Source organism: Epinephelus lanceolatus, chromosome 6 (genome assembly GCF_041903045.1).
Source record: "Epinephelus lanceolatus isolate andai-2023 chromosome 6, ASM4190304v1, whole genome shotgun sequence".
Taxonomy (NCBI): domain Eukaryota; kingdom Metazoa; phylum Chordata; class Actinopteri; order Perciformes; family Serranidae; genus Epinephelus; species Epinephelus lanceolatus.
This window is the reverse complement of record NC_135739.1, coordinates 4,697,126-4,722,574: the sequence shown is the minus strand read 5'-3', so window position 1 is coordinate 4,722,574 and position 25,449 is coordinate 4,697,126. Positions and strand designations below refer to the sequence as shown.

The window sequence follows — 25,449 nt, the reverse complement described above, 5'->3', positions numbered from 1 at the left end:
AGTACAGATGAAGAAATAATGGACATGTGGAAAGCTGAGTCCACAGGGTGTGGCACAGTAAGAGAGAGCACCAAATCATTATCTGCAGCTGTGAGCCACTTGGCGCAGGTGTGCCACATCTTCACAAACGACCCCGGCCTTCATTCTGCCTACAGACACCCTGAAACATAAAAGCGCACACAAACACACTAAAAAAGAGGACAAGAGGATGTGGAAAATATTGGATTTTAAGGACATTTGCCTCCAAATAGAGCATTGAGAATATTGAATTGAACACTTCATTAAAACACTTCAGTGTGTTCATGGATGTTTTTATCGTTTATATACTTAGGTTCAGAGGAGTCTGAAAATAATTTGATCTAATAGCAAAGGCCGGCGTCTAATGTATGTGCAGAAGGAGGCTGAGCTGATCAGGGCAGCCAGCAGGAAAGGTGAAGGAATGGTAAAATGTTGGCATTTTCAGTAACTGAAAGAGATACTGAAACCCAGAGGAGCAGAGTATATGTGTGAATTGAAGTGTGATTTGCATATGAATGAGGGGAACCCAAATTAAATTTCTCACATAGCGAACCATTAGGGAAAAGAACGAGGAGAAGGTTCACAGAAGGAGCTGAAAATAGTACAGGATGACCAGGAATAATAATAAAAAACGTACAGGGATTTAAGGCAAAGAAAAAAAAACAGATACCCATTTTTTACCTGCAAAATGTCACTCTAATTAACACATATCCACCAGGAAATTACCACAAAAAGACACAAAGCGACAATGCAGAGATGCAAAACAGTTGCAAAGAGGCAAAAAGAGACTCTCAACTACTATGGAAAGGAGCAAGACAATCACAGAGACACAAAATGACCACAAAGGAACATAAAACAACAAAAAGAGATTAAAAAAAAAAGGACCATAAAGATGCAAAAGAATTTCTACAAAGAGACTTATGACTATGAAATGAGGTAAAACAATCACAATGAGACACAAAATAATGACAGAGAAGCAAGGCAACTGCAGGGACTGAACATGACCACAAAGAGACACAAACCGACTAACTAGAGATGCAAAACAGTTGCAATGAGGCACAAAATGACTACAAAAAGACACAAAGCAACTACAAAGGCATTCAAACGGACCTCAGAAACACACAAAATGACAATAAAGAGATGCAAAACAGCTGCAAAGACACAGAAAGCAGCTCAAAATGGGGCTAAGTAATCACAAAGACGCACAAAATGACCATAAAGAAACAAAAAGACGATAAAGACGCACAAAATGACTATAAAGACAATCAAGTCCACTGCAAAGAGACTCACGACTACAAAAAAAGGCAAAACAATCACAGAAACACAAGATAATGACAAAGAGACACAAGGCAACTACAGAGACCCAACATGACCCAAAGAAATATATAAAGACAACAAAGACACACAAGGAGACTCATGACTACGAGAGGGAGCAAGATAATCACAAAGAGACACAAAATGACCACAAAGAAACATAAAACCAGGAAAAGAGATGCAAAAAGACCATAATGATGCACAAAATGACTATAAAGAGATGCAAAACCAATACAAGAAGACTCACAACTAAGAAAAGAGGTAAAACAATTGCAAAGAGACACAAGATAACAACAAAGAGACACAACATGGCCCCAAAGAAACATATAAAGACAACAAACAGAGATGCAAAACAGCTGCAAAGAGACACAAGGAGACTCCTGACTACCAAAAAGGGGCTAAGTATTCACAAAGAGACACAAAATGACCACAAAAGAAAATAAAATGATGAAAATGAGATGCAAAAAGACCATAAAAAATGTACCAAATGACTCTAAAGAGACGTAAGACCTCTACAAAGAGTCTCATGACTACAAAAAGAGACAAAACAATCACAAAGGGACACAAAATGACCACAAAGAAACATAAAACCAGGAAAAAGAGATGCAAAAAGACCATAATGACGCACAAAATGACTAGAAAGAGATGCAAAACTGATACATAAAGACTCACAGCTATGAAAAGAGGGAAAACAATCGCAGAGAGACACAAGGCAACCACAGAGACAAAACCTGGCCCCAAAGAAATAAATTAAGACAACAAACAAAGTGACGCAAAACAGCTGCAAAGAGACACAAAGAGACTCATGATTACGAAAAGGGGCAAAAACAATCACAGACACACAAAATGACCACAAAGAGACAGAAATTATTTCAGAGATAGAATCAACTGCAGACAAAAAAAAAACGACAAAAAAGGGCAAAACAACCACACACACACACACACACACACACACACAAAAAACCCACTGAGAATTGTGTAACGACTACAAGGAGATGCAGGAGTAAAATCAAAAAGAGGTTAAATAAATCAATGTCTTGCTCCTATGTAGGAGAGGTGGTGGGGCCTTTTGCATTTCTGTGCCCAGGGGCCCGTCGTCTCATGATCCATTGAAAAGAGTCAGTTAGTTTTGCTGTTGTGTAGTGAAAAAGAAAAAGTTGAATAACAGGACGTCAGCATGGCTTTCTCTTCCTGGTTGCACAATGATGACAAAATGTGATGAATCAGCCAAACGTCTGCTCACATGATCATCATCTTTTCATTTACTCTGTTCATTCTCACTTTATATTGTCATTTGAAGGATATATATTAACTGACTTTAAAATGTGTTCATGTTATGTGGAGATAACACAAAATGAGAGAAATTACTGAAAAGAAAATTACACAGAGAATTTTAACACTTCAAATGGTTTTATTTTTTCTCCCATTTCTCACAGGTTTCAGTTAAAGATCTAAGACTTTTTTTTTTGATGTATTCAAAATGATTCATCCACCTGACATGTGTGGCACATCAACAGCCTGATTCCTACACAGGTGTGTCCTGGGATGCTCACAATAAAAGGACACTTTTAAATGAGCAGTGGGATCATACAACACAGAGTCACAGATGTCCCACGTTTTTAGGGAGTGTGCCATTGGCATGCTGACTGCAGGAAAGTCCAACAGAGCTGTTGCCTGTGAACTGAATGTTTAATCCACAACCATGAGCCATCTCTGATGTCGTTTCCAACCGGCCTCACAGACCTCATGTAACCACACCAGCTCAGGGCCTCCACAAACAGCAACGTCACCTGCAATGTTGTCTTTGAATTATATAGATCATATATTTAAATCTCTGACTCACAACCTGCATCACATCATAATGCAACAAATCACAAACACATACTGCTAACCAATGGAAACATGTCTGATGTTTATTGAGAAACAAATACTAACAAAAACTAGTGTACATTCAGGCTACTTTGATTACATCTACAAAAACATTAAATGAGATAATTTTGATTCAAAATAAATCAATTTAAAAAGCACTATCGACAGATTCATTCAAAGAAACACTTTCAGAATCAAAGAGCAAATGTGTTAAAGCAAATAACTGAAATGGCAAGAGAGATAGAAAGAGTAATCATTTTTGGCACTCAAGAATTAATTCAAAATCAACCCTCTTCATGCTGCTGATGCACAAATGTGAAGTACAAATTTGATTCCAAATAAATCTAATTAACAAACAGTCATTGTCTGCCAGTGCACTAAATGCAATATTAAATGGGACAAATTCGACTACATGCAATTAACAAATAACTGCAAACAGGCTAATGTGAGAAAAAGTCCAGATAAATCAAATCCACAAATACTAAATCAATAAGAAAATAACTGCCAATAGGTGTATTTAAAGGAACAGTGTTTTAGGGGGATTTAGTGACATCTAGCAGTGACGACTACAGACTGCAACCAGCTGAAACGTCTTCCGGTTAGAATTCCCTCTGTGTTAAAGCTGCCCTGTGGAGTTTTGCCCATTTGCGCCATCTGCCGTGTTTTTCCGAGTACTGCAACAATAACAGTCAGCGTGCGCCGTTTGATGACGTTGGCAATACGAGTGATGCTCCCGCTAACGTTAGCTTTTTGCTTTATTTATCCAGAGGTCAGAGCTAAAGCTAAATGACAAACCTATTTACCACCCAATAATTTTCGTTGTTTTATTTGCTATGAACAAATATACAAACAGCTCGGCGGCAGAGCGGTGCGCTCTTGTGCCACGGTAGCACATACACAATGAATGCTGCTTTATTCTCATAGCTTTACGGCTCTATTCTTGTAAATTTACAGCTTTATTCTTCGAGATTTACGGCTTTGTTCTTGCAGATTTATGGCTTTGTTCTTGCAGATTTACGGCTTTGTTCTTGTAGATTTACAGCTCTATTCTTGTAGATTTACGCCTTTATTCTTGTAGATTTACAGCTCTATTCTTGTAGATTTACAGCTTTATTCTTGTAGATTTACGGCTCTATTCTTGTAGATTTACAGCTTTATTCTTGTAGATTTACAGCTCTATTCTTGTAGATTTACAACTCTATTCTTGTAGATTTATGGGTCTATTCTTGTAGATTAATGGGTCTATTCTTGTAGATTTACAGCTCTATTCTTGTAGATTTAAAACTTTATTCTTGTAGATTTACGGCTTTATTCTTGCAGATTTACAGCTTTATTCTTGTAGATTTACGGCTCTATTCTTGTAGATTTACAGCTTTATTCTTGTAGATTTATGGCTCTATTCTTGTAGATTTACAACTCTATTCTTGTAGATTTACGGGTCTATTCTCGTAGATTTACAGCTCTATTCTTGTAGATTTACAGCTCTATTCTCGTAGATTTATTACTTTATTCTCATAGATTTACAACTTTATTTTTAAAATCTAAGATTTTTTTTCTTTAACATGGCCCTAATCCTCTTTATTGGCCACTCAATTTAACATAAAGTAAGCACAAATTCTGCAGAGCTAACAAAGAGGCGACTGGAAATGTCTTTGCCTCTGTAACTCGCGTAGTGCATTTATGTCACTAACTGTTTTCTATCTATGATTTTGTTTTTCAGGGCTGAGCGCAGGGCAGTTTCATTGATCACAGACTGATGTGACTTTACCTGAAGACTGTTCCTCACACATTTGGTCATTTTCCAAAAGTAGTGACCTTTGGCTGACATTGTAGCTCCTTTCTGTAAGTGTCTCATTCATCACCCATTTAGTCTTGTTCAGAGTCACAGATGACTGCAGCCTGTTTAAGCATGCACTGAGTGAGGGGGGACGCATCACTTGAAAGTCACGGGTGCATTAGAGAACAAACATAGTTGGATACATACAGGAAAACTTCCCTGAAAGCAGAGTGGGACTAACTGAACACATTTTATTAGGACAAGCACTCCATCTCATGGTCAAAGGTAGAATATCAGATTAAGCTTTATGCTATAGTTGAAAGAGTTTTGTCATGTAATGCTACTCTGAAGTTGACACTGTGAGGTACATGTATGTGCCTGTATTGTAGCAGTGTACTTAAAGATTAAAGTAAGAGTCAAACAGCCACATGATGTTTAACCCACTGATGTTTAAATGTCTTTATGCCTCTATATGGGGTGATAATTTTGAAATCTATCCATTTACACAGCCCACCAAAATAAATCTGAAAAAGATGAATAAGGTCACAATTTAAAAGCTGTCATTTAAGTAGGTTTATTTATTTATTTTTTTTTTTGGTTACAGAATCTGTGCATCATAATAATTAATCATAAGTGTAGCTTTCAGGAGGGATGCAGGGTACACGTCCCCCTCAATATTTAAAATGTGCATTTCGATCAGGAGAGACAGAAGAATGAAGTAAAGATAACATCTGATACAGAATATGAGTGTACAGATTAACAGATGATTTGTGCTAATCAAGATTTAACAGAAGAGGGACATATTTTGTGATTGTGGGAAATCTGAGCACCAGCAAGGTGGTGGCTGATGATTCTGAGGCTGCTGAAGTGGATGAGGCTGATGAATCTGTAAAGACTAGGTGGTGATGGGGAGGTGGAGCACCAGAAAGCAAGAAAAAACGATGGCAGAGAAAGAACCATATTTAAATTGAGGAGCGGTAAGATGATAGGCTGACAGAGAGGGTGTGTCGCTGTGCTGTTGGTTGATGACTCAGTGGACAGACCCAGATAATGACACCTAGAAATCATGAGTGCGAGGTGAGAGGGTGAGAAAGAAAACTTAGAGCCTGAGCATGAAAAGTATTGTCGTCCTGGCTGGACTTTTGCGAGAGCTTCATTCATTGACCCCCAAAACTCTGCTTCATATGTGTGTATGCTATATTTTATCAAGATCAGTGGTTCCAAACTAGTGGGTCACGGTCCAAAAGTGGGTCACAGACCCAGTCTGGTAGGAACGCAGGTGACTCGCAAATGTGTCAAGTTTGAAAAAACACTCTTTATTTTCATGTACAGTGAATTTGTGGCACAGAGCTTTTATTTTGAAGTGCCATTTCCTGCTGTAGAGGAAACATGGTCAAATGCAAGTATGACGCTGCATGTATTAAACTGTGGGACCTTGACTTAATGACTGAGGAGAAATCTGGACCCCATGGCTGGACCAGCTGGGAACCACTGAACCACCTGAAATACACACACGTGCACAAACAGAACCTATACATGCATTAAATGGAGAGATGTCAGAGCAAGGGGGCTGCCCATAGACAGGCACCCTGAGCAGGTGGGGGTTCAGTGCCTTGCTTAAGTGCACCGCTGCAGTGCCCAGGAGGCAAAAAAAGCCAACTAAGGACGTTGTCTAAACATTAGCTTAATTAGCTACAGCTGGTTAAATTTGGTAGCAACAGATGTCATTTCAGCTGACGTTCAATGGTCGTCAGGTAGAAGTGAGAAGTCTGTTTTTCTCTGTCTGAAATCGTGTTTCTAAATTTAGCTTGACAGAGGTTTAGTTATTTCAGGGTGTATATCTGTTCCTTTATTAGTTAAACTGTGTGAGGTGTGAAACAGTAAAACCTGACAGGTGTAGCAACAGCAGCTAAGGGGCGCTGGGTTTTAGGGTTTCAACAAAGCCTGTCTGCGCACTTTGTAATGATGTCTCTGAGGAGTAAAAGATGTTGGCATGTCCCCCGTTAATTACACGTCTTATTCTGCTGGGCATGTGTTGATGCTGACAGGTCCGACCACCCTGGATCCTGTCTCCAGTGCAACAGGTCTTCCATAAAACTTCACATTTCGTAGGCAGCCCACAAATGGTGAGAACACGGAGACTCTGGTCTGCTTTGTTGTCCCTGAATGGAGACAAAGAAAAGTAGACACAGAAGAATATGTGTGTGCAAACTTATTTTTTACCCTTTCGTTTTTGATCAGGTTTTGTAGGTTTGACACAGATTCAAAACAGAACAAATGTGACGGTAAAACAATGATTACCGCCTCACAGTTATACAGTATGCCTCCACCAACCAGTCACATTGCAGTTACAGTTTATAGCTATGTCTGTCCAGACTCATATGTAATGCTGGCAGCCGACTCATATGGATGTTGCTGCAGAGAAACTACAAATTCTGAGATGTGAATGTTTCACACATCTTCAGTCCGGCAGCACAGAAGATCTGAACAATCAGCACAGTTTCAAGGTGGACACCACTGATTAGTGTCTCCAATATAGTATCTGACCAAATTTCAGCTTTTCCCTTTCCCAGTCTGTTTTCAGTTTGGCTGAATCCAAATGTGCAGACTTTGTGGGCTGTCCAAATTCACAATTCAACAAGTCCACAAGATGACTGTCCAACAGACTTCCAAAGAGTCCGCTTGGGGTGCAGACTTCACTGATTTAATAACCCACAATTCATTGCAATACAGACGTGATGTTGTGGGTTTTTCAACTGCCGACAAAAAAATCTTATGAATGTGTAAAATAGTTATTAATAGTTAGGCCTGCTAAAATGCTACTTGAGTTGTGTAGGCCAAAAATAATATTCAACCACATCATGATACAGAGATATGTGTATGTAAAGGTTGTAGAGGGACTGAAAATGCATGTTATTGTTGCAGACTGTGCAGTGTAAAAGGCTAAAAAAGAAAATGGCTGAAAAACAATTAAAGAAGGTCTTTTAGGACACATTCACACTGGCGCTATTTGGTCCGCTTTAAACAAACCCTGGTCCGCCTCCACAGATAGTTCAGTTCATTTGGAGTGGTGTGAACGCTCATTTGAACTCTGGTGCAAACCCTCGAGCAAACCCTGGTCCGCTTGAAAACTGGGGGTCTCAGTTCACTTGCAAGTGAATCCTGGTGTGGTTCGCTTACAGTGGGAAGTGCAAACGGACTAGCCAGTGAACCAAAGAGAGGAAGTGACGTAGATCGCAGTGCATTTTGGGTAGAAAAAAAACAACAAAGCCAACAGCACGAACCAGGAGAAGCAGAGATAAAAAAAAGAAAAAGTTGGGAAATGTCTCGTGGTTTGAACACCAAAGTAAAATCAGAAACCCCATGACTGCATAGATTTGGTGTTGCTCCATTGTTTTTGTGGTGACCAAGCTGGCTGAAGGGGATGGATTTCCGTTTTCGGTCCTGGCCAATCGACGAGCCGGGTTTTCATCTTCCTCATTCCTTTTTCTTCCTAGTCAGTGGTTGTTTTGGGCAATACCGCCCCCAGACGAGCAGCTGTTGTAACTGCGTGACGTTGTCCAGGTGGTTTGGTCCGCTTTAAAAAGTGCAGTGTGAAAGTGAACCGAACCAAATGAAGGTGTGAAATATTTCAGCATTCCCCATCCAATTGAACCGAGTCCCCCGGACTATCCTGGTGTGAATTTGCCCTTAATGTAAGTAAATACCCATACGTACATGGGATTTAAATCTTGTTATCTGCAGGAACAGATGAGTTCAGCACTGTTCATCAACTTATATGACATATATAAATATGAGTATAATAGTCTCGAGGGCTGTCTATCAGACATTTGCAGTCTCGTGATGACAGTATATACATCACACTGCGTACAACTGAAGCCCACGAGGGCTCAGTCTGCAGGTCCAGAGGGTGGACATTTGGATTCAGCCTGTCTCTGTGTGTTTGCTGGGCGTGGCCCTCTGGTCCCCTCCTCCTGCCAATCCTCCTGAGTAGCTACCAGCAGCTGCTGAACCCGCACAACTGAACCTCATCTACAATCAAGCCACTGCAGTATAAAACATCCAGACTCTGACAGATCGTTCAGTCTCCTCTGTGGTACAGATGTCAAGGCCAGCGTCTAATGTTTTGGGTTTTTTTTTTTACTTTTTGGGCATAAATTCACATTTCGTTCGTTCTTAAATTAGAAGGGGTGCCATTTGCTATATATGCCCTCAAAAATGCAAACTCATTTCTGTCAGGATTTTCTTTCTTTTCTTTTTTTGCAAAATAGGCAGTGGCAATCTACAATAAAATGATATGCTTATTCTACATTTACATGAACAAGAAAAGCCATGAATAAACAAGGATAGGTAGCCACTGCTGTCGCCAGCGTTGAGGCATAAAAAGAAAAAAGCTGATAAAGATATTCTATGAAATGTCGGATGGATTTACCTCCGATGTAAAGTGTCTCCAGTGTTGTTGAGGTGGATGTGAAGGGAATGTATCTCTGCTCAGACATGGAGTCCACTGCCAGTTCAATAACATCACGTTGTTTGGACACTGGAGGAAATTAGCATGAGAATTTAAAATTCATAGCTTCTCATTGATCATCAGTTTTGTGTAACGTTGTCAGCATGAGAAGCCGTACCTGTAACCATGTGAAATTTTCCATCACAGAGGCTCTCAGGAGGAGTTATTGAGACACTGACAGCCTCCTCACCGTCATGCACTTCAACACCCACCTGGAAACAAGGTTACAGTCTCTTAACATAATGTTCTATTCATTGAATGCAGTTTTTCTTTTGAACTGCTGCCTCCCCAGCTATTCATTCACCTTGTTCTCCATTAAGAACACATTAAAGCTGGCCTTGTGACTCTGAACATGGAAGAGAAGACCTGTCAGGTACTGAGGCCGCAGCTCGAAAGCCAGCGCAAACGGGGAGCCAAATGAGAAGTAATTATCTAGAACAGAAATATCTCATGTGAGACTTGAGGTCAGTGATTGTTGTGACTCATATGTTACAACAGGAAAATACTCCAGTATCCATGGAAGTAGTCAAACCCAAGATGATGTGACCGCCGCCGAGGTATGTCCCCATCTCTGTGAGCCCGTCCATGCAGGGTAAAGTTTTGTGGCTTTCCTCAGGCTCCCCGATAACTACGTCATTCATTCTGAAATCCCGTATACAACCAATAACACTGTTGGTGGGGATGTTATGTCCCTGAAGGGGAGGACAGGAAGACAAAAGGGATGAGAATCATTATGTACACAAACAGGGGAAAATATGTGACATCATGTGACAGGCTAGGTGTGATACAGACTTTTGTGGTTTTGCTCCTGGGATCACCTCCCAGGTACACGGGGTTGTGCAGGTTTAAAGATGATCCCTCGTTGTTGGGCAGATCTCCATCAGTCACACGGTTCCCATCAACCAGCAGGTGGAAAGTGCTCCTCTCCACACTGAGCTCCACCTGTCACACAGGTGACGTAACACAACACAAGACATTCTCCTAAAGACCTCAGCCAAACAGATTTTAGGTTACTGTCACATGGCCTGTCAAGCCTTGTGCATGAAACTGTTATCAGAGCCTATTCAGCATTTAAAGCAGCTTCAATATTCAGAGCATTAATACAGTGTTAGCACTTTGCTGAACAGAGATGTACTGTACACTTTACTCCAAATGTTAACTATATTTTTATGGGCAGTCCACACACATGGAGTAGTAGAGCTCCCTGAGTGGAGGAGTGACTGCCAACAGTTTGGTTGGCTTGTTGGTTCATTTGTTTTGAAATAAAGTATACTCTGTACCTTCCAACCACCATGCTCTACCTTCAGAGCAGTTAAAACTAAACCAAAGTAAAAACTGGGTACGGTTACATGATGGCTTCTCATTCGGAATGAAATAAATCTGAATGAAATCATTTGGAATTAAAATCTTTCCAGGTAGTTTACATGAGAAATATTCATTCCGAATGAGAGTTTACACTGAGATCAGTTTAATCGCCTTTATTCGGGTCTGTGCAAGGTTTGGGGCAGGGAAGGTTTCTGATTGGATAGGGGGCGGGGCAGATGTTACGTGTCTACATTTACCGGAAGAAAACACTGCAGTCCTCGCTCCGGATAACAAGATGCTTGACGACACTGTTCTTAGTGCCTTTTTCGGGCTTGTTTTGCTTATATTCTTGAAGCAGCAGTGCGACAACAACCTTGTTCTGCTAATGCTTCGTCTGTTGAGGAGGAGAAGGGAGGTAGAAGGTCGAAGAAGGGAGGTAGAAGACCGTGCTTTGGCGAATGGAAACCGGTGAGTGCAACGAGTCCGACTGCTCTATCTCAGCCCGTTGCTATGCATGCTATGTACGTCATCGCAAGAGAAGGGCAAGGAAACGAGCATGCGCAGAAAGACCGGAATGAACTTAAAGAGGAATGAGTGTATACAAGTGCGAGAAATTCTGCCATTCGCAATTAGAAACGGAATATTCCAGCCCCTTACATCAGAGTGAATTTTCAATTGCATTGGCCATTTTCATTCTGAATTAGGTGTTTACAAGATCACTTTTAATAGGAATGAACTTTCATTCCGAATGAAAAGGGAATTAAACTGTCCATGTAAACGCACTCAATTGAAATTTGTAGGCTGCCCATATCAAATGCTCAGTCTCAGAAATGTAGTACAATTTAAACCAGGCAGGACTGACATCGGATAGAGCACCTGGATATCCCAGGGAATAAATAAAATATGTTAACACCATTATTTCTGTCAGCACTGTTGCTGTTGTGAGCACTCTTTGAGCACCATCAACTGCTAGCCACCAGCTTATTACAGTACATCCATTTCTAGAGCTGTGTGCATACAACCTCTGAAAACCAAATCAAGAGTATGGGGTGGATTACCATCATGGCCTCCTACTGGCTACCTACAGTATCTAGCATTATTGTCATAGTCAACGGGGGGTCATCCCTATGTTTCCCAGGTTCTATGTTTCCCGGGTTCTATGTTCCCCACTTAACCCTGCAAAAAAGGTTCTATGTTCCCCACTTACACAAAAAGGGTTCTGTGTTTCCCGTTTGGTTGAGTGGGCAACATAGAACCCGGGAAACATAGAACCTTTTTTGTGTAAGCGGGGAACCTTTGTTGCTGGGTTAAGTGGGGAACATAGAACCCGGGAAACATAGATACGCTCCCGTCAACGGGCATGTCGTTAGCTAACTACATTTTTTCGTGGAGGTGCAGGTAACAATAGAAAAACTCTTGTTCAGAGCTGGAATATCTGCGCTGTGGGAGCCAAACTCATCACTGTCATGTATGTGGCTGCCATGTTTAGATTTTGGATCATTTTGCAGTTTTTGTTTCATGGCAAATAATTTGGAAACACTGAGATCTCAGCTTCAACTATCTCATGGAATTTAAGCACTAACGTTGGCTCATCATAGCTTGCTAAAGATGATGTAATCTGCCAGAGACATTTCCAGATATCATACCATATCCACAGTCATCGACTGGAAATTAACAGCTGCTTTTTTTTTTGCTATTGTGGGCAATCAAAGACCCAAATTTACACCAATCACAACCACATTTTGAGTGATAAATTTGCCACCATCATAATAGCCCCTTTTAAACAGAGATTCCACAATACAGCCATAAAGAAGATCAGCTATCACGCCACCTTTGCTGTTTCACGCTGAACTGAAATACTGAAAGACGTCACTTTGGGTTTGTTACAAGCTCAATTGCTGGCTTAACAGCTGAACAACAGTGTCCGTCTATTCTATGTTTGTACGTATTATACAGAACATCGAGAAACATTCACAACATTCCCGCCATGAAGAGTGTATGTAAGGAACTACTGTTAACTGCATATGAAAAAAGGAAAGTTGAACAGGTTTGGCAACAACAGCGTGAGGCTTAGCAAATAGTCAATTACTCTGTGCCAGTTCCCGTCGTTGCTCTGCTGCTTGTGCAGGATGATTCTGTTTTGCCCGAGAGACATCTTGATCTTGCCATTTGCCATGTACAGAGCCAGCAAGGGGACGACTCCTCTCCCTGCCACATGGAGGATAAGCCCTTTGGACGACTTGGTCTTTATGTCAAGGGAAAAGTGAGGCCTGAGACACAAGAGGACACAACAGTGAAGTCCATTATACTGGTAATTTGAGTGAATGATGGCTGAATAAAAAAGGATTAAGGGAGGGACAACAAACCTAAGGGAATACCAAACCCAAACCATAACATTTCTGAACAACTCTGTCATAATATCCTCATATTCAGGAACGAAAAGGTATTTTACTGTTCATACATTACCACCGTTACCTGTGATTAAGGTCCTGCTGTGGCACCGTGTAACTGAGCCAACTGTGCTCCTCAGTGAGCTGGTATTCATGGTGTGCTCGCCGGTGTTTACACTGACTCCCTGTTGGAACCTGAATCTAACACAGCGCAGAGAAATGACCTGCTTCACCATCTAATTAAAAGCAATAGGCAGATTGTTATGGTGCTGTAGAAATAACGGCTTGTTGCACTCACAGGTTTGTGTTTCTGGGACCTTCTTAATACAGGGTCTTGTAGAAGCTTGGTGTGCGGTGCTTGATGGAGACTGCAGAGGCCAAGTACTGCAACTCCTGTTTGTGGAAATGAGCTCAGATCAGCAGGTATAAAGCTCTGCTCGGGCCTAAATAAACATAAATTGTATTATTATAAGAGAAAGGGACAAACATCTGTATTAGACAACCCAAGTGCCAGAATAAATGTTGGAATTGTACGTTTCTGCAAACCGTTTCTGTTGTGTGTTGGTCTCAAGCACTGGTCATGACATGACATCCAGCATCCCCACTGCCTCTCAATGACAAAGTCAGCTCATATGCATGTAATCAGAACTACAGCACTTTAGAAATGTTGATAATATAGGTCTGAAATGAACACTCACTGGCTAATTTATTAGGTACACCTTGCAAGCGCTGGGTTGGACCTCCGTTTTAATTCTTGGTGTCATAGATTCAACAAGTTGCTGGAAACATTCCTCAGAGATTTTGGTCCATATTGACATGATGACATCACACAGTTGCTGCAGATTTGTCGGCTGCACATCCATGATGAGAATCTCCCGTTGCACCACATCCCAAAGGTGCTCTATTGGACTGAGATCTGGTGACTGTGGAGGCCATTGGAGTACAGTGAACTCATTGTCATGTTTGAGATGATGTGAGCTTTGTGACATGGTGCGTTATCCTGCTGGAAGTAGCCATCAGAAGATGGGTACACTGTGGTCATAAAGGGATGGACACGCTCAGCAACAATACTCAGGTAGGCTGTGGTGTTTAAACCATGCTCAGTTGGTACTAAGAAAATCTCCCCCACACCATTACACCACCAGCAGCAGCCTGAAGCGTTGATACAAGGCAGGATGGATCCATGCTTCCATCTGAATGTGTTTTTTCCAATCTTCTATTGTCCAGTTTTGGTGAATTGTAGCCTCAGTTTTCTGTTGTTAGCTGACAGGAGTGGCACCTGGTGTGGTCTTCTGCTGCTGTAGCCCATCTGCTTCAAGGTTGGACAAGGTGTTGTTGGTTCAGAGATGGTCTTCTGCACACCTTGGTTGGAACCAGTGCTTATTTGATTTCCTGTTGCCTTTCTATTGTAGTATCTGACGTGCCACATGTTATGTGACGACTGGGGTCTTACATGATTAGTTAGGGGCCCAGGTCAAGATTTTATTATGGCTTAGGTCAAAGATAGATAAGTAAGATGAAAGGTTGGATTCCATCTAGATTGCCTCTCTGTCACTTGTCACATTTTGTCTCAAAGTTCATCAAAACAACCGACCTATATATGCAGGGTAAATTGAGCCGTTATTCAGAGCAGTTCATATTGGCTTCGACCTCTCTCTCAGGTTTCCTAGGTGCTTGATTTGATGCTGTACTTCTTGTAATAAACCTTTCTATATACAAGCAAGACGGTGTCAGCGGAGTGTCCTTCATCATCTTCACATCATCGCTATTCAATAAACAACACTATCATCTTGAACCAGTCTGGCCATTCTCCTCTGACCTCTGGCATCAACAAGGCATTTTGGCTCACTGGATATTTTCTCTTTTTGGGACCATCCTCTGTAAACCCTAGAGATGGTTGTGCTGAAAATCCCAGTAAATACTTAGACCAGCCCGTCTGGCACCATCAACCATGCCACGTTCAAAGTCACTTAAATCACCTTTCTTCATCATTCTGATGCTCAGTTTGAACTTGAGCAGCTCATCTTCACCATGTCTACATGACTAAATTCATTGAGTTGCAATCATGTGGTTGGCTGATAAGCTAGTTTCATTAACAAGCAGTTGAACAGGTGTACCTAATAAAGTGGCCAGTGAGTGTATAAATGTCACATATCCATGGTTTCCAGAAACATACAATGCAAACATTTTCCTCTGGCAGCTTGTATTAGAACAGCTGTGATATTAAAAACTGCAAAGAGATTTGTAATGTTTCCAAACCTCCTGATGTAAAGGTTAGCGATGCAGCTTTTGAATTTCCCTCCTTGCGAATTTTGATCCTCCAGCCTCAAACCAGGTGATTGTCCCCGAATCACCTTTACATTATCAATCCTGAGCTCCAACCTGAGAAAATTAAGACAGGTTCAACACAAGTTCAGTTTAAATTTTAATTGTGATTAAGCTACAAACATAGGACAGATCTTACCCTGTTGGCCTCCTTACTGCAGACAAGTAGTGCCAGCTTCCGTCACTGTACCTGTCATCCGACCTTAAGGTGTAATCATCACTCTTAAATACTACATAGCCGTCATCCAGAGACAGCTTAAAGTTGTGGACAGAGGTGGAGCCCTGCAGAAAATCGGAGAATACTGATAGAGTCATTATGATCTTTACCTTTTTGATTCTCTTGTAAAGCAGGATGTGAGGCATGCAGGGTTTACCTGAGAGCTGCTTCTGAGAAGAGGACCGTCTCTGTCTGTGCTCCTGAAGCCCAGAGAGACTCCGGCCGTCTGTTCACCCCAAAGAGCCGAGGAATCAACAGACAGAGCTGAATATAACGTAGCTGAACGAACACCCTGCACAAACCAGAAACACACAAGTATTAGATTCTCAATGTTCAGTCCTTACTGAATGTGAAACTGAAAGTAAAAAAAAAAGGTTACAGTTTTCTTGCTGTTATATTTTAAATATTTAAAACATGTACGTAATTCTTAACACAATGTTTGTATAAAATAATATAAAGTAATATAAAATAAATGTTGAATCTTAAGGTAAATGTTAAATCTAAATCCAAGTATTAAATCTAAATGTTAAAGCTAAATAAGAAATATAAATCTAAATGTCTAAATGTTAAATCTCAACATTTAGAGTCGTTATTTATGTTAGCTTATTTGGATGTTAAATATTGAATCAAAAACAGTGAATCTAATGTTAAATCTATATCCAAATATTAAATAGAAATGTTAAATATAAATAAGAAATATAAATTAAAATCTAAATGTCTAAATGTTAAATCTTAACATTTAGATTCATTATTTAGCTCAGATTAGATTATTCAAATGTTGAATCTAAAAATTAAACTAATGTTAAAGCTATATGTTAAATACTGACTCTAAACCTAAAGGTTAAATGTTGAATCTTAAAATCTAAATCCAATATAGATATAAATGTTAAATCTAAATCTGAATGTTAAATCTCAACATGACATATAAATCTAAATGTTAAATGAGAAACTTAATATTAAATCTCAGTCTAATAATGAATCTTAAATGTTAATCCTAAATGTTAAATGTTAAGAATAGTGTTAAATCTATATGGTAAATGTTGAATCTTAAATGTTGAATCTAAATAATAAATCAAAATCTAAATAATAAATCAAAATTTAAATAGTCAATCAAATCTAAATGCTAAATATAAATCAGTTAAAAGTTAAATCTTGATATTAACATTAACATTTAACTTTTATTTTTTACACTGACATGAATTTCCATCTCAAATGTGAGTAAAAAGCTGAATATTCAAAATTAATCAGCTAGAAAAGTGTAACCACATTTTTACAGTCGCGCATGAAGCTTAGAGCAGCCATGAATCCTGCTCATCTCTTTGTGGTACTTTACCAGTAGTGAAACTGGACATCTGTTGCTGACACCAATCGTCCTGACGTACTCAGCGATCTCAGTGTCTACTGTCAGATGATCCACACATCCTCTCAATGCTGGAGCTGTGATGTTGTGTCTGAGATTCAAAGGTGTAAATAGACAGACAAACAACAAATATACAAATGTTTAAAAAGGCTAATCTGAAGAGCTGAAGCTGTGAATGCTACACATACCTCTGTCTGAGCTGTGCTGGTACACCCCCGATGTAAAAACTCATGTAGTTTGTTTGATTGTGTTCTGTGGAGATCTGCTGTGGTCCACAGTGCACAATGAACCTGTCTGCAATGGTGATTGCAAAGGGTTTGTCCTGAGACAGGACACATACTGTTAGTTTATAAATGGAACAAAAACATGAATTCAGAAAGCTTACACTGCTCAATAATCAATATGTTGAGTTAATAATTTTAGATGAGCTTACGAATAGAGACACTTTGTCAGCACTCTGAACTCTGAGCTCTCGACCAGCTTGCTGTCCTTGAAGCACCAGGAAGCCTCTTTCCACAAACACACAGAAAAAAGACCCCTGTAACAAACAGAACACAAACTCAGTACCATACAGTGTTCCCCTACACTGTTTTTACTCAATGATATTACATTTTCTATTTGCAGAGCATAAAATTATCAGTAAGTGTTACGGCTGGGCGATATGGAAAAAAATTCATATCTGGGTATTTACAGGCTGACTCAGTATTTTCTACGAAATGGGCTACAAGTTCAGTTACAAATCAAAGCCACGTTTGTGATGACAGGCCGTTTAAAAAAACAGACTGTGATCAAAATAAAATGCAAAGAAAGGGATTTTATTCCCCTGTTTGAAAATATGCAGCTGCACAACAGCTACACCTCCGAAACACAGTTGGCAGTGGAAGTGCTGTAAAGTTCTGTTGATTCAAAACACTCCTAAAACATTGGCTTAATAGAGACAACTTCAAACCCAAGTACACAAATCGGCTTCATTATAACTCGCAGCATTCACAGACAAACACTTGTCTTTATCTGGACACATTTTCTCCATAACATGCTAATGTTTTTAGCACAAGCCTATGGCATTTTTCATTGTATAAATTAGCCTAGCAGCTAGCAGACTTTTCCTCTACTCATATAAAACCAGGGGCGACAGCAACATTTAACAAAGGTTACATTACAAAATTCAGCTCCATTACAACTCACAAGGTTCACTGACAACAACTGTCATACTAAACACATTTTCCAAACAAATACAACATGCTAACATTATTAGCACAAGCCTATGGCATTTTACATTGTATAAAGTAGCCTAGCAACCAGCGGCGATTTCCTCTACCTATATGAAGCCAGGATTAATCACACACAGGACATAAATTGCTAGTTTGTGGGGCTTTAGGCTATTGTCTTCACAATTTATTGTTTCTTATCTGTGAAATTAAAGTAAATAAAAGTTTCCACTGAGGTAAAAGGTTTCAGCTTACAGAAATAGACAGGAGGTCTGTGTCGCCGCAACGTGCAGCTACATTTCTAGGGAGGTGCACGTCAGGCTACGCCTCTAAAAATTGTGCTGGAGAACTTGTGAGTGAGTGAGTGAGGCAGAGCTGTGCGGAGAGGGTGAGAGAGGAGAGATGCACACTGGTACATGTTATGTAACGCAACTTGACCCTATATCGATATGAACTGTGTTGTCTAAATTTATATCTTGCTTGAAAATATATCGATATACCGTACATAGTCGTTTTATCGCCCAGCCCTAGTAAGTGTTTGACAGGTGCTTCTGCAAATCAGTTCAACTCAGGCAGAAACATCTTACTTCATTTCCGATGAAGAACAGCACGGCATTTGTCTCTCGGCTGTTAGTGTGAAATCTGAACAGTCTTCTCTTCATCTTGTGTGGCTCCCTTATAATCGCCATGCGGTAACCTGTTCCATCGTAATAATCCGACACCTCTGAGTGGGGAATCCTGAACAAATAAAGACAGGTTTCATCCTTATTTTACCTTTTCTAATCTTTGTAACAACACATCTCTGTGTAATGCAGCGTAGCTTTAGCGTTTCCAAACTTAAATAATGCTTACTTGATGGGAGGCTGCTTTGCATCCATATTGACGGCACGCTTGTAGTTAAACAGACTCACAGGGTTATTGTTTATGTAGGAGAGCTTCATTGCTCCTCTGTACTGTGGGTAACGCAGCTGCACTGGAGGCTACAAAAGTCAGAGGAAGAGAGTCTGAAGACATTAACATGTCATGACTGGATGAATTCACCAAGTAGATTTTCATGAGACTAGACATAAGACCATCTATTGGATCTTTGACTTTGATGTATTGGATCAGTGACTTTATGGTTTGTGTCATTTTTATATGGAAACCCATTTCAGCCAAGAAAAGAAAAAAGTTTGACATGATAAAAAGATAGTAAAGATAAAAAATAATACTAATGGTATGTAACAATTACCATTATTACCACTTATTGAGCACTCCGAAGTCGTCGAAATCCGGCACTTGGGCAGTGACTTGCGGCATCAGAAACCAACAAAAAAAGGCGACCTTTATCATCGACATGATACACGGACTGTTGCCATTATAATTTAACGGCACCCAGCGACTTCAAGGGAAAACACGGTGGTACAAGGACAAAAGTAAAGGCAGTGAAAGTCTGAGTAGGGTGAGCAGGAGGGGAGGTGGATGGGTCCAACAAAGACCGACTTTCACCTGAGAGAGTGGTGTTCACGTGCCGTAAGATTCTAAAGCTAAACCCTGTTCTTTTTCCTAGACCTAACCATGAACTTTTGTTGCCTAATCCTAACCATGTGTGTTTGGTGTACCCCTCGGGGATTAATAAAGTATATAGCCGTTAATTGGCACATTGGGCACTTTTTACCTGCCATACATACAATCCTCTCAGCTCAGCTCCTTGCCAGATTTATCTTTTTTTTTTTTTCTTCTTTTTTTTTTTCTTTTACTTGTCTGCATTGGTCTTCATAGCTTAGCACCACTAAAGGGTGTAAGCTTCTTGTGAAGATTGATGCACTGTTAATCTTGCAGTCAAGTATTTTATACCCATAATGCGTGGTTGTGACCGTCACCCACCCTCCCTGGAGACTAGCCTATCAGCCTTTATTGGAAAAACTTCCTAATATGAGTCAGAGAGGGCCGTGATACACCAAAGTGTGTCAGGGGGAAAGTAAGGAAACAAGCAAGGGGGAGGGGGCAGGTGCTTAAGTCCTGAGTTATATAGTGATAGTGCATGCGGAGAAGAAGGAGGAAAAACAAACAAATAAACAAACAAACGGAAAAAAAAACAGGGGAGAAACAGGCAGTGTAGCTGATGTATTGTGGCCTTGAGGTGGTTGTGCTCCATGCAGATTATCGAAAATAAACATATACATGTCTACTATACTGTACTGAAAAACAAAAACAAAAGAGAAGTCTATACTGAACACCAAAAATGTGAGAGTCTTGGTGGAGGGGGAAAGCCCAATTGCAGAGAAGAGTTGCCAGCGCGGTGTGTCCTCCCAATGTGTTTATGAAAACCATCACCAGGGTCCAGGGCCAGCCCTGCGGGGGAAGGGGGGCGGTATGGCACCCCAAGACCAGGGAGCCGCAGAGGCTGCAGGACACCACGCAGGCCCAAGGACCCAGGGCGGCGAAGGCCGGCACCCCCAGAGAGCCAGAGACACACCCCAGACAGGCGGGGCAGGAGGGCCCGCCCACCCACCGCCCGACGCGGACCGCCCCCACCCCCCCCAACCACCACCCGCCCCCGACCACCCGCCCGCCCCCACCCACGGACGCACCCAGGGACCGCCCCCGACCCAAGGAGCCAGGCGCGGGGGCCCGGCACCGCCCCCAGGGAGAGAACCAGCACCGCACCGGACGGGCCCGCACCAGGCGCCGGCCACCAGCAGACGCCGGACCGGACAGTAATGAGAGCCCACCCAGGCCCGGGCGGACAAGGGAGGCAAGGAGGCGGTGATACTGCAAGGCATATGTCCCCGGCACATCGGGAACCAGGGGACCGCGAAGGGCCACCCACCCAAACCCCCCAGGACGGGCCCCCACCAACACACAGGAGAGAGCGGACCGCCACAAGCAGTCAATCCCCCATCGGGACCCCATAGCAGAGGGCCCATAAACCACAGCCGGTCAGGAGGCAGAACCCCAGCAGGAAACCACATAGCCCCCAGGGCGCCACCCGGCCCACCCGCCACAGGGCCACGGGAATGTGAGTGCCCATAAGTGTGATGTGGTGCATTAAAATTGAGGGACATAGGAGACAGGTGGGGGCAAGGCTGATGGCTACAGCACACTGCTGTCCTGCAGCCCGTGCAACCATAAGGCACCTGGAACCTCTTCCCATCTGTCCCCCAAGATGTAGGTGTATGTGGTGCTTTAAAATTGGAGAACAGATAAGGATGGGCTGGGGGGCAGCATGGAGGGCTACCGGACACCACTGTCCCATAGCCTACCCCATTATGAAGCCCCCCAATCCATCCGTGGTCTGCACCTCAAAGAGTGAGTGTATGTGGTGCATTAAAACTGTGCAATATGTGGTGAGTGAACTAAATGTGGTTTAGGAGGCCAGGCCAGTGTAGGCCCAGCCCGAGGGCTGGAGGGAAGGATGGGAGGGGCTAGGAGGTGGCGCTAACCAGACCCCGGCGCCGCGAGGCCCCCAGCGCCCATGGACAGCGGGCCAGGCGGGCCCCAAGGAAACCCAATGGGCCCCCACCTAACCCCGCCCCCCTGGCAACTGCAGCGTCGGGCCCCCGCAGTGGTCCCGACCTGGGCCACACCGCCCGCAGCAAATCGGCCCCCAGCAGAAGGACAAGGCGCGCCACCAGGGTGCACGGACGACGGACCCCACCCAGCCCCCCCGAACCCCGACGCGCAGGAGCACAGACCAACCCGCAACCCCGCCAGTACCCCCCCAGACCGCCACAGACCCCAAGCCGGACCCCCAGCCCATCCGACCCGCCCCCTACCGGCGGCCGCACACCAACGGGCAGGCCCACACTGTGCAGCACCAGAACACCCCCCGCGGGCAGCACCCAGCCCCCACGCCAGGCCCCTGTTCTTTTTCCTAGACCTAACCATGAACTTTTGTTGCCTAAACCTAACCATGTGTGTTTGGTGTACCCCTCGGGGATTAATAAAGTATATAGCCGTTAATTGGCACATTGGGCACTTTTTACCTGCCATACATACAATCCTCTCAGCTCAGCTCCTTGCCAGATTTATCTTCGCCCACATGCAAGACTTTCCAGCACTTCTTACTTGCCTGATCTCCCATGCCCAACCCTGCCTGCCTCTGACCTGCCTGCATCGTCTGTTTCCCGGTAAACTCACCAGCCTTCTGATTGGCTCCAGCCCGGCCCGTTATCTGGCCCCTGAACCCAGAGACTGTGTGTGGACTCTGAGCCTGAAGATCAAACTGTTACCTGTATTTCTTGATCTGTGTGTGTTTCATTAAAGGTCACTACCAACTGTCACAGACGTCTGGAGTGCGGCATTTGGGTTCAAATCACACACGTTACAGGTAATGTGAGATAGTAAGTCAAAATATTATCTCTTGTCAAAATTATTGGTTAAAAATAAAAACTACTCACAGTCAAAATGTGGCCTTACCGTCTCATAGTCTTGAAATAGTAATTCAACATTTTGACAAACCATTAGTATTTTTTTATTCTTCGTCATGCCGAACTCATCTTGTTTTTTGTTTTTTTTCTTTTGTTGATGGAAGTGGGCTTTCATAGCCTAAAGAAACTCCAGTGTAAAAAAATGAAATACACTGTGGCATAATAAAATGACAGCAGGGACTCATTACCATAAAGTTTTTAGGATAACCGCCCACGTAGAACACAACGCTGACTGGATCCAGTTCAAGGACACCAGTCATTGTGTTTGGATGGTTACGTTTAGGTGAGCGGTGGATCGGATTCTGTGATGTGAAGTTCCCTGTGATGTTCACTTCAGCATCTTGGTAAACTCTGCAGGAAATATTGACTTAGAAATAATCTGCTAATTACACTTAAATCCATGTTTTGCTTCCTAAACTTCCGTCGTGTGCATGAAGTACCTGTGGAAGATAACCCTGTCAAAGTCTGAGGAGTTCACATTGGTGGTTGTTGTTATTGGGCTGGTAACAATCTCATGGACGACTCCACCCAACTTGTAGACACAAGTCAACACATTGCTGCTGATAGCCATCCCGATGTAGTCTCCGGAAGCCTGAACATGAAACAAACACATGACAAATAAAATGAGAAACAAATTTGCTCTGTCACTTAAAATGACTTCCTGCTAATCTGACGTACATCAGCTGTATTGCAACACTTGACAGAAGCATCTCTGTGCACATACTCACATCTTTGTTACCCAGGTAGAAAACAAACATGTTGGCATCTCTGTGTTTGTTCTGCCGTCTCTTCCGTCTGTAGTTAGCCTTGGAGGGATTGTTTTGATGGCGATTGAGAAGCAGATCAACGGCTGTAAATGCTTTTATGTCGTCAAGGTTTCTCGGAGGACGAAGCTCAACGTGACCTTTTCCGTCGAAGGTGGTGGCAACTGAGAGCTGTGAGCAGATCAGGGAAATGGCAAACAGTTGCTTATTTACATCTAAGTCATGCTTGTGTCCATCTGATGAATAAAAGTCAAATATTCTCTCTGTTTTAGCTCTGTTTTTGGTCTCCACCAACTCCAGAGGATAAATCTGGCTCATTAGCAGCTAAATGCAGCGATACGTTCACTTGTTAGCGGCTAACTTTGCCATTTGTTGTTTCGCAGATGGCATCCAGTAGGTTTTTAGGGTGTTTTTGGTGAAAATAGCTGCCTGCTGCAAGACCATGATCTCACTTCAGAGTCGTCGAAAACCAGCACTTGGGCAGTGACTTGCGGCGTCAGAAATGTGTCCTTTAATGTCAGCATGATATGCAGCTAGTTGCCGCTTTTGTATGGTGGCTTCAGGGGGAAACGCAGAGGGACAAGGAGTGGTGGTGGATGGGTCCAACAAAAACATCGACTTTCACCTGAGAGAGCGGTGTTTGTGTCCCGTAAGATTGTAAAGCCAGACCCTGTTTTTTTTCCTAAACCTAACCATATTTTTGTTATCTAAACCCAACCATGTGTGTTTGTTGTTGAAGGAAAAATAACGGCAATTCGCAGTGTTGTACCGACGTAGTGCCTTTATGAGACTGTATGTAAATGTTAAATTTCCTGTGAAAATGGAAGTATATCTTGAAAGAAGAGAACTTGACACAGTATCCCAGAACATCAACACCCAACACACCCAGGGTACCTTACACGTCGTATGTAAGTCCATGACCAAACGTCAATATGTGACGAGGTCAGAGTGAGGATGTGTTGTCTGCAACTGAAAACGATGTCATGATGACAGTGAGCCCAAACTAAAACAGTAAATTCTACATTTTGTAAACCCAATACAATGAGCTGAAAGACGCTTTAAAGCAAAGTCAGGTGATCCTTTGTGGATTAATCACCATGAGCAACACCTTTCACATTACACACTATCATTTGATCCATTGTTCATATATAAATGCCGTTTATAGCAGATTTAAATCAGGCAGGTGAGAAACAACGAGTTAAAAAACTACTTTACCCTGTCAACAAAGTTTCTTGTCTCCTCTATCACGTCCTTGATTCTCCTGATGCTTTCTGTCATGTTGGCACCGGGAGACGCCTTCTCACTGAGAGCCTCAACTTGTGTGATTTTGTCTTCCAACACAGGGAGGGCTGTGCTCAAGTTCTTCACTGAATAGACACAGGAAACAAAATCTAACATATATTCCAGCTGCAAGATCACAATGAATTTGAAAAGTCTTGAAACAGTGGAAAAGTAAAATACTTTTAGAAGTTGATTTCTGCCATTAAACACTCACATGCTTGCTCTGCTTCAGCCAACGTATCATCTATATTCACACTGACATTAGTCAAAGGTATTCTCTCCACATCCTGGCTGAGGTTCCTCACTCTCTCTGTTATATCATTGACGGTGGAGTTGGAGGCAGAGGCAGCTGTTTTTGCAGACTTTATCAGGACGTCTGTGTCATCTGAAATCAAAAGACAGCTATGACCTACTGTGACGCAGACATGGAATATCATCTCTTACTGTCAAGACATCCACCAACCTCTTTTGATCTTGTTGAGGTTGTCAGTGACGGTTGAGATGTCCGTTCTCAGAGATTCTCCTTTTTCCTTTTGCGTATTCACATGGTCTTTGAGGGTGTTCACTGTATGTGACAGCGCTGGTCAAAAGAAATTGAAAAGTCTTTTACTTGTCAGAACGGTTTCAGAACTCCTTTTTTCAACTTTAAATTATGTCCCCAAAGGAAAAAATTGTCAACGTCTGCTTTATCAAATAAGA

General features: G+C 42.1%; 1 protein-coding gene across 1 annotated transcript in view; it reads right to left on the bottom strand.

The window, feature by feature from the left end:
• Positions 1 to 2,736: 2,736 nt before the first annotated feature.
• lama3 (laminin, alpha 3) overlaps positions 2,737 to 25,449 on the bottom strand; it is a 33,686-nt gene continuing 10,973 nt past the window's right edge. Inside the window, exons 16-38 of the mRNA XM_078168500.1 lie at positions 25,214 to 25,330; positions 24,965 to 25,135; positions 24,685 to 24,836; positions 23,434 to 23,640; positions 23,146 to 23,297; positions 22,894 to 23,056; positions 19,146 to 19,273; positions 18,881 to 19,031; positions 17,519 to 17,623; positions 17,274 to 17,407; positions 17,059 to 17,176; positions 15,883 to 16,017; positions 15,648 to 15,790; positions 15,443 to 15,565; positions 13,482 to 13,626; positions 13,269 to 13,384; positions 12,883 to 13,063; positions 10,281 to 10,430; positions 10,021 to 10,180; positions 9,793 to 9,920; positions 9,607 to 9,700; positions 9,411 to 9,518; positions 2,737 to 7,140 (exon numbers count right to left, since the gene is read on the bottom strand). Of these exons, the coding sequence (XP_078024626.1) occupies positions 6,995 to 7,140; positions 9,411 to 9,518; positions 9,607 to 9,700; positions 9,793 to 9,920; positions 10,021 to 10,180; positions 10,281 to 10,430; positions 12,883 to 13,063; positions 13,269 to 13,384; positions 13,482 to 13,626; positions 15,443 to 15,565; positions 15,648 to 15,790; positions 15,883 to 16,017; positions 17,059 to 17,176; positions 17,274 to 17,407; positions 17,519 to 17,623; positions 18,881 to 19,031; positions 19,146 to 19,273; positions 22,894 to 23,056; positions 23,146 to 23,297; positions 23,434 to 23,640; positions 24,685 to 24,836; positions 24,965 to 25,135; positions 25,214 to 25,330 (3,227 nt within the window). The 3' untranslated portion in view covers positions 2,737 to 6,994. The remainder of the gene's footprint in view (positions 7,141 to 9,410; positions 9,519 to 9,606; positions 9,701 to 9,792; positions 9,921 to 10,020; positions 10,181 to 10,280; positions 10,431 to 12,882; positions 13,064 to 13,268; positions 13,385 to 13,481; positions 13,627 to 15,442; positions 15,566 to 15,647; positions 15,791 to 15,882; positions 16,018 to 17,058; positions 17,177 to 17,273; positions 17,408 to 17,518; positions 17,624 to 18,880; positions 19,032 to 19,145; positions 19,274 to 22,893; positions 23,057 to 23,145; positions 23,298 to 23,433; positions 23,641 to 24,684; positions 24,837 to 24,964; positions 25,136 to 25,213; positions 25,331 to 25,449) is intronic.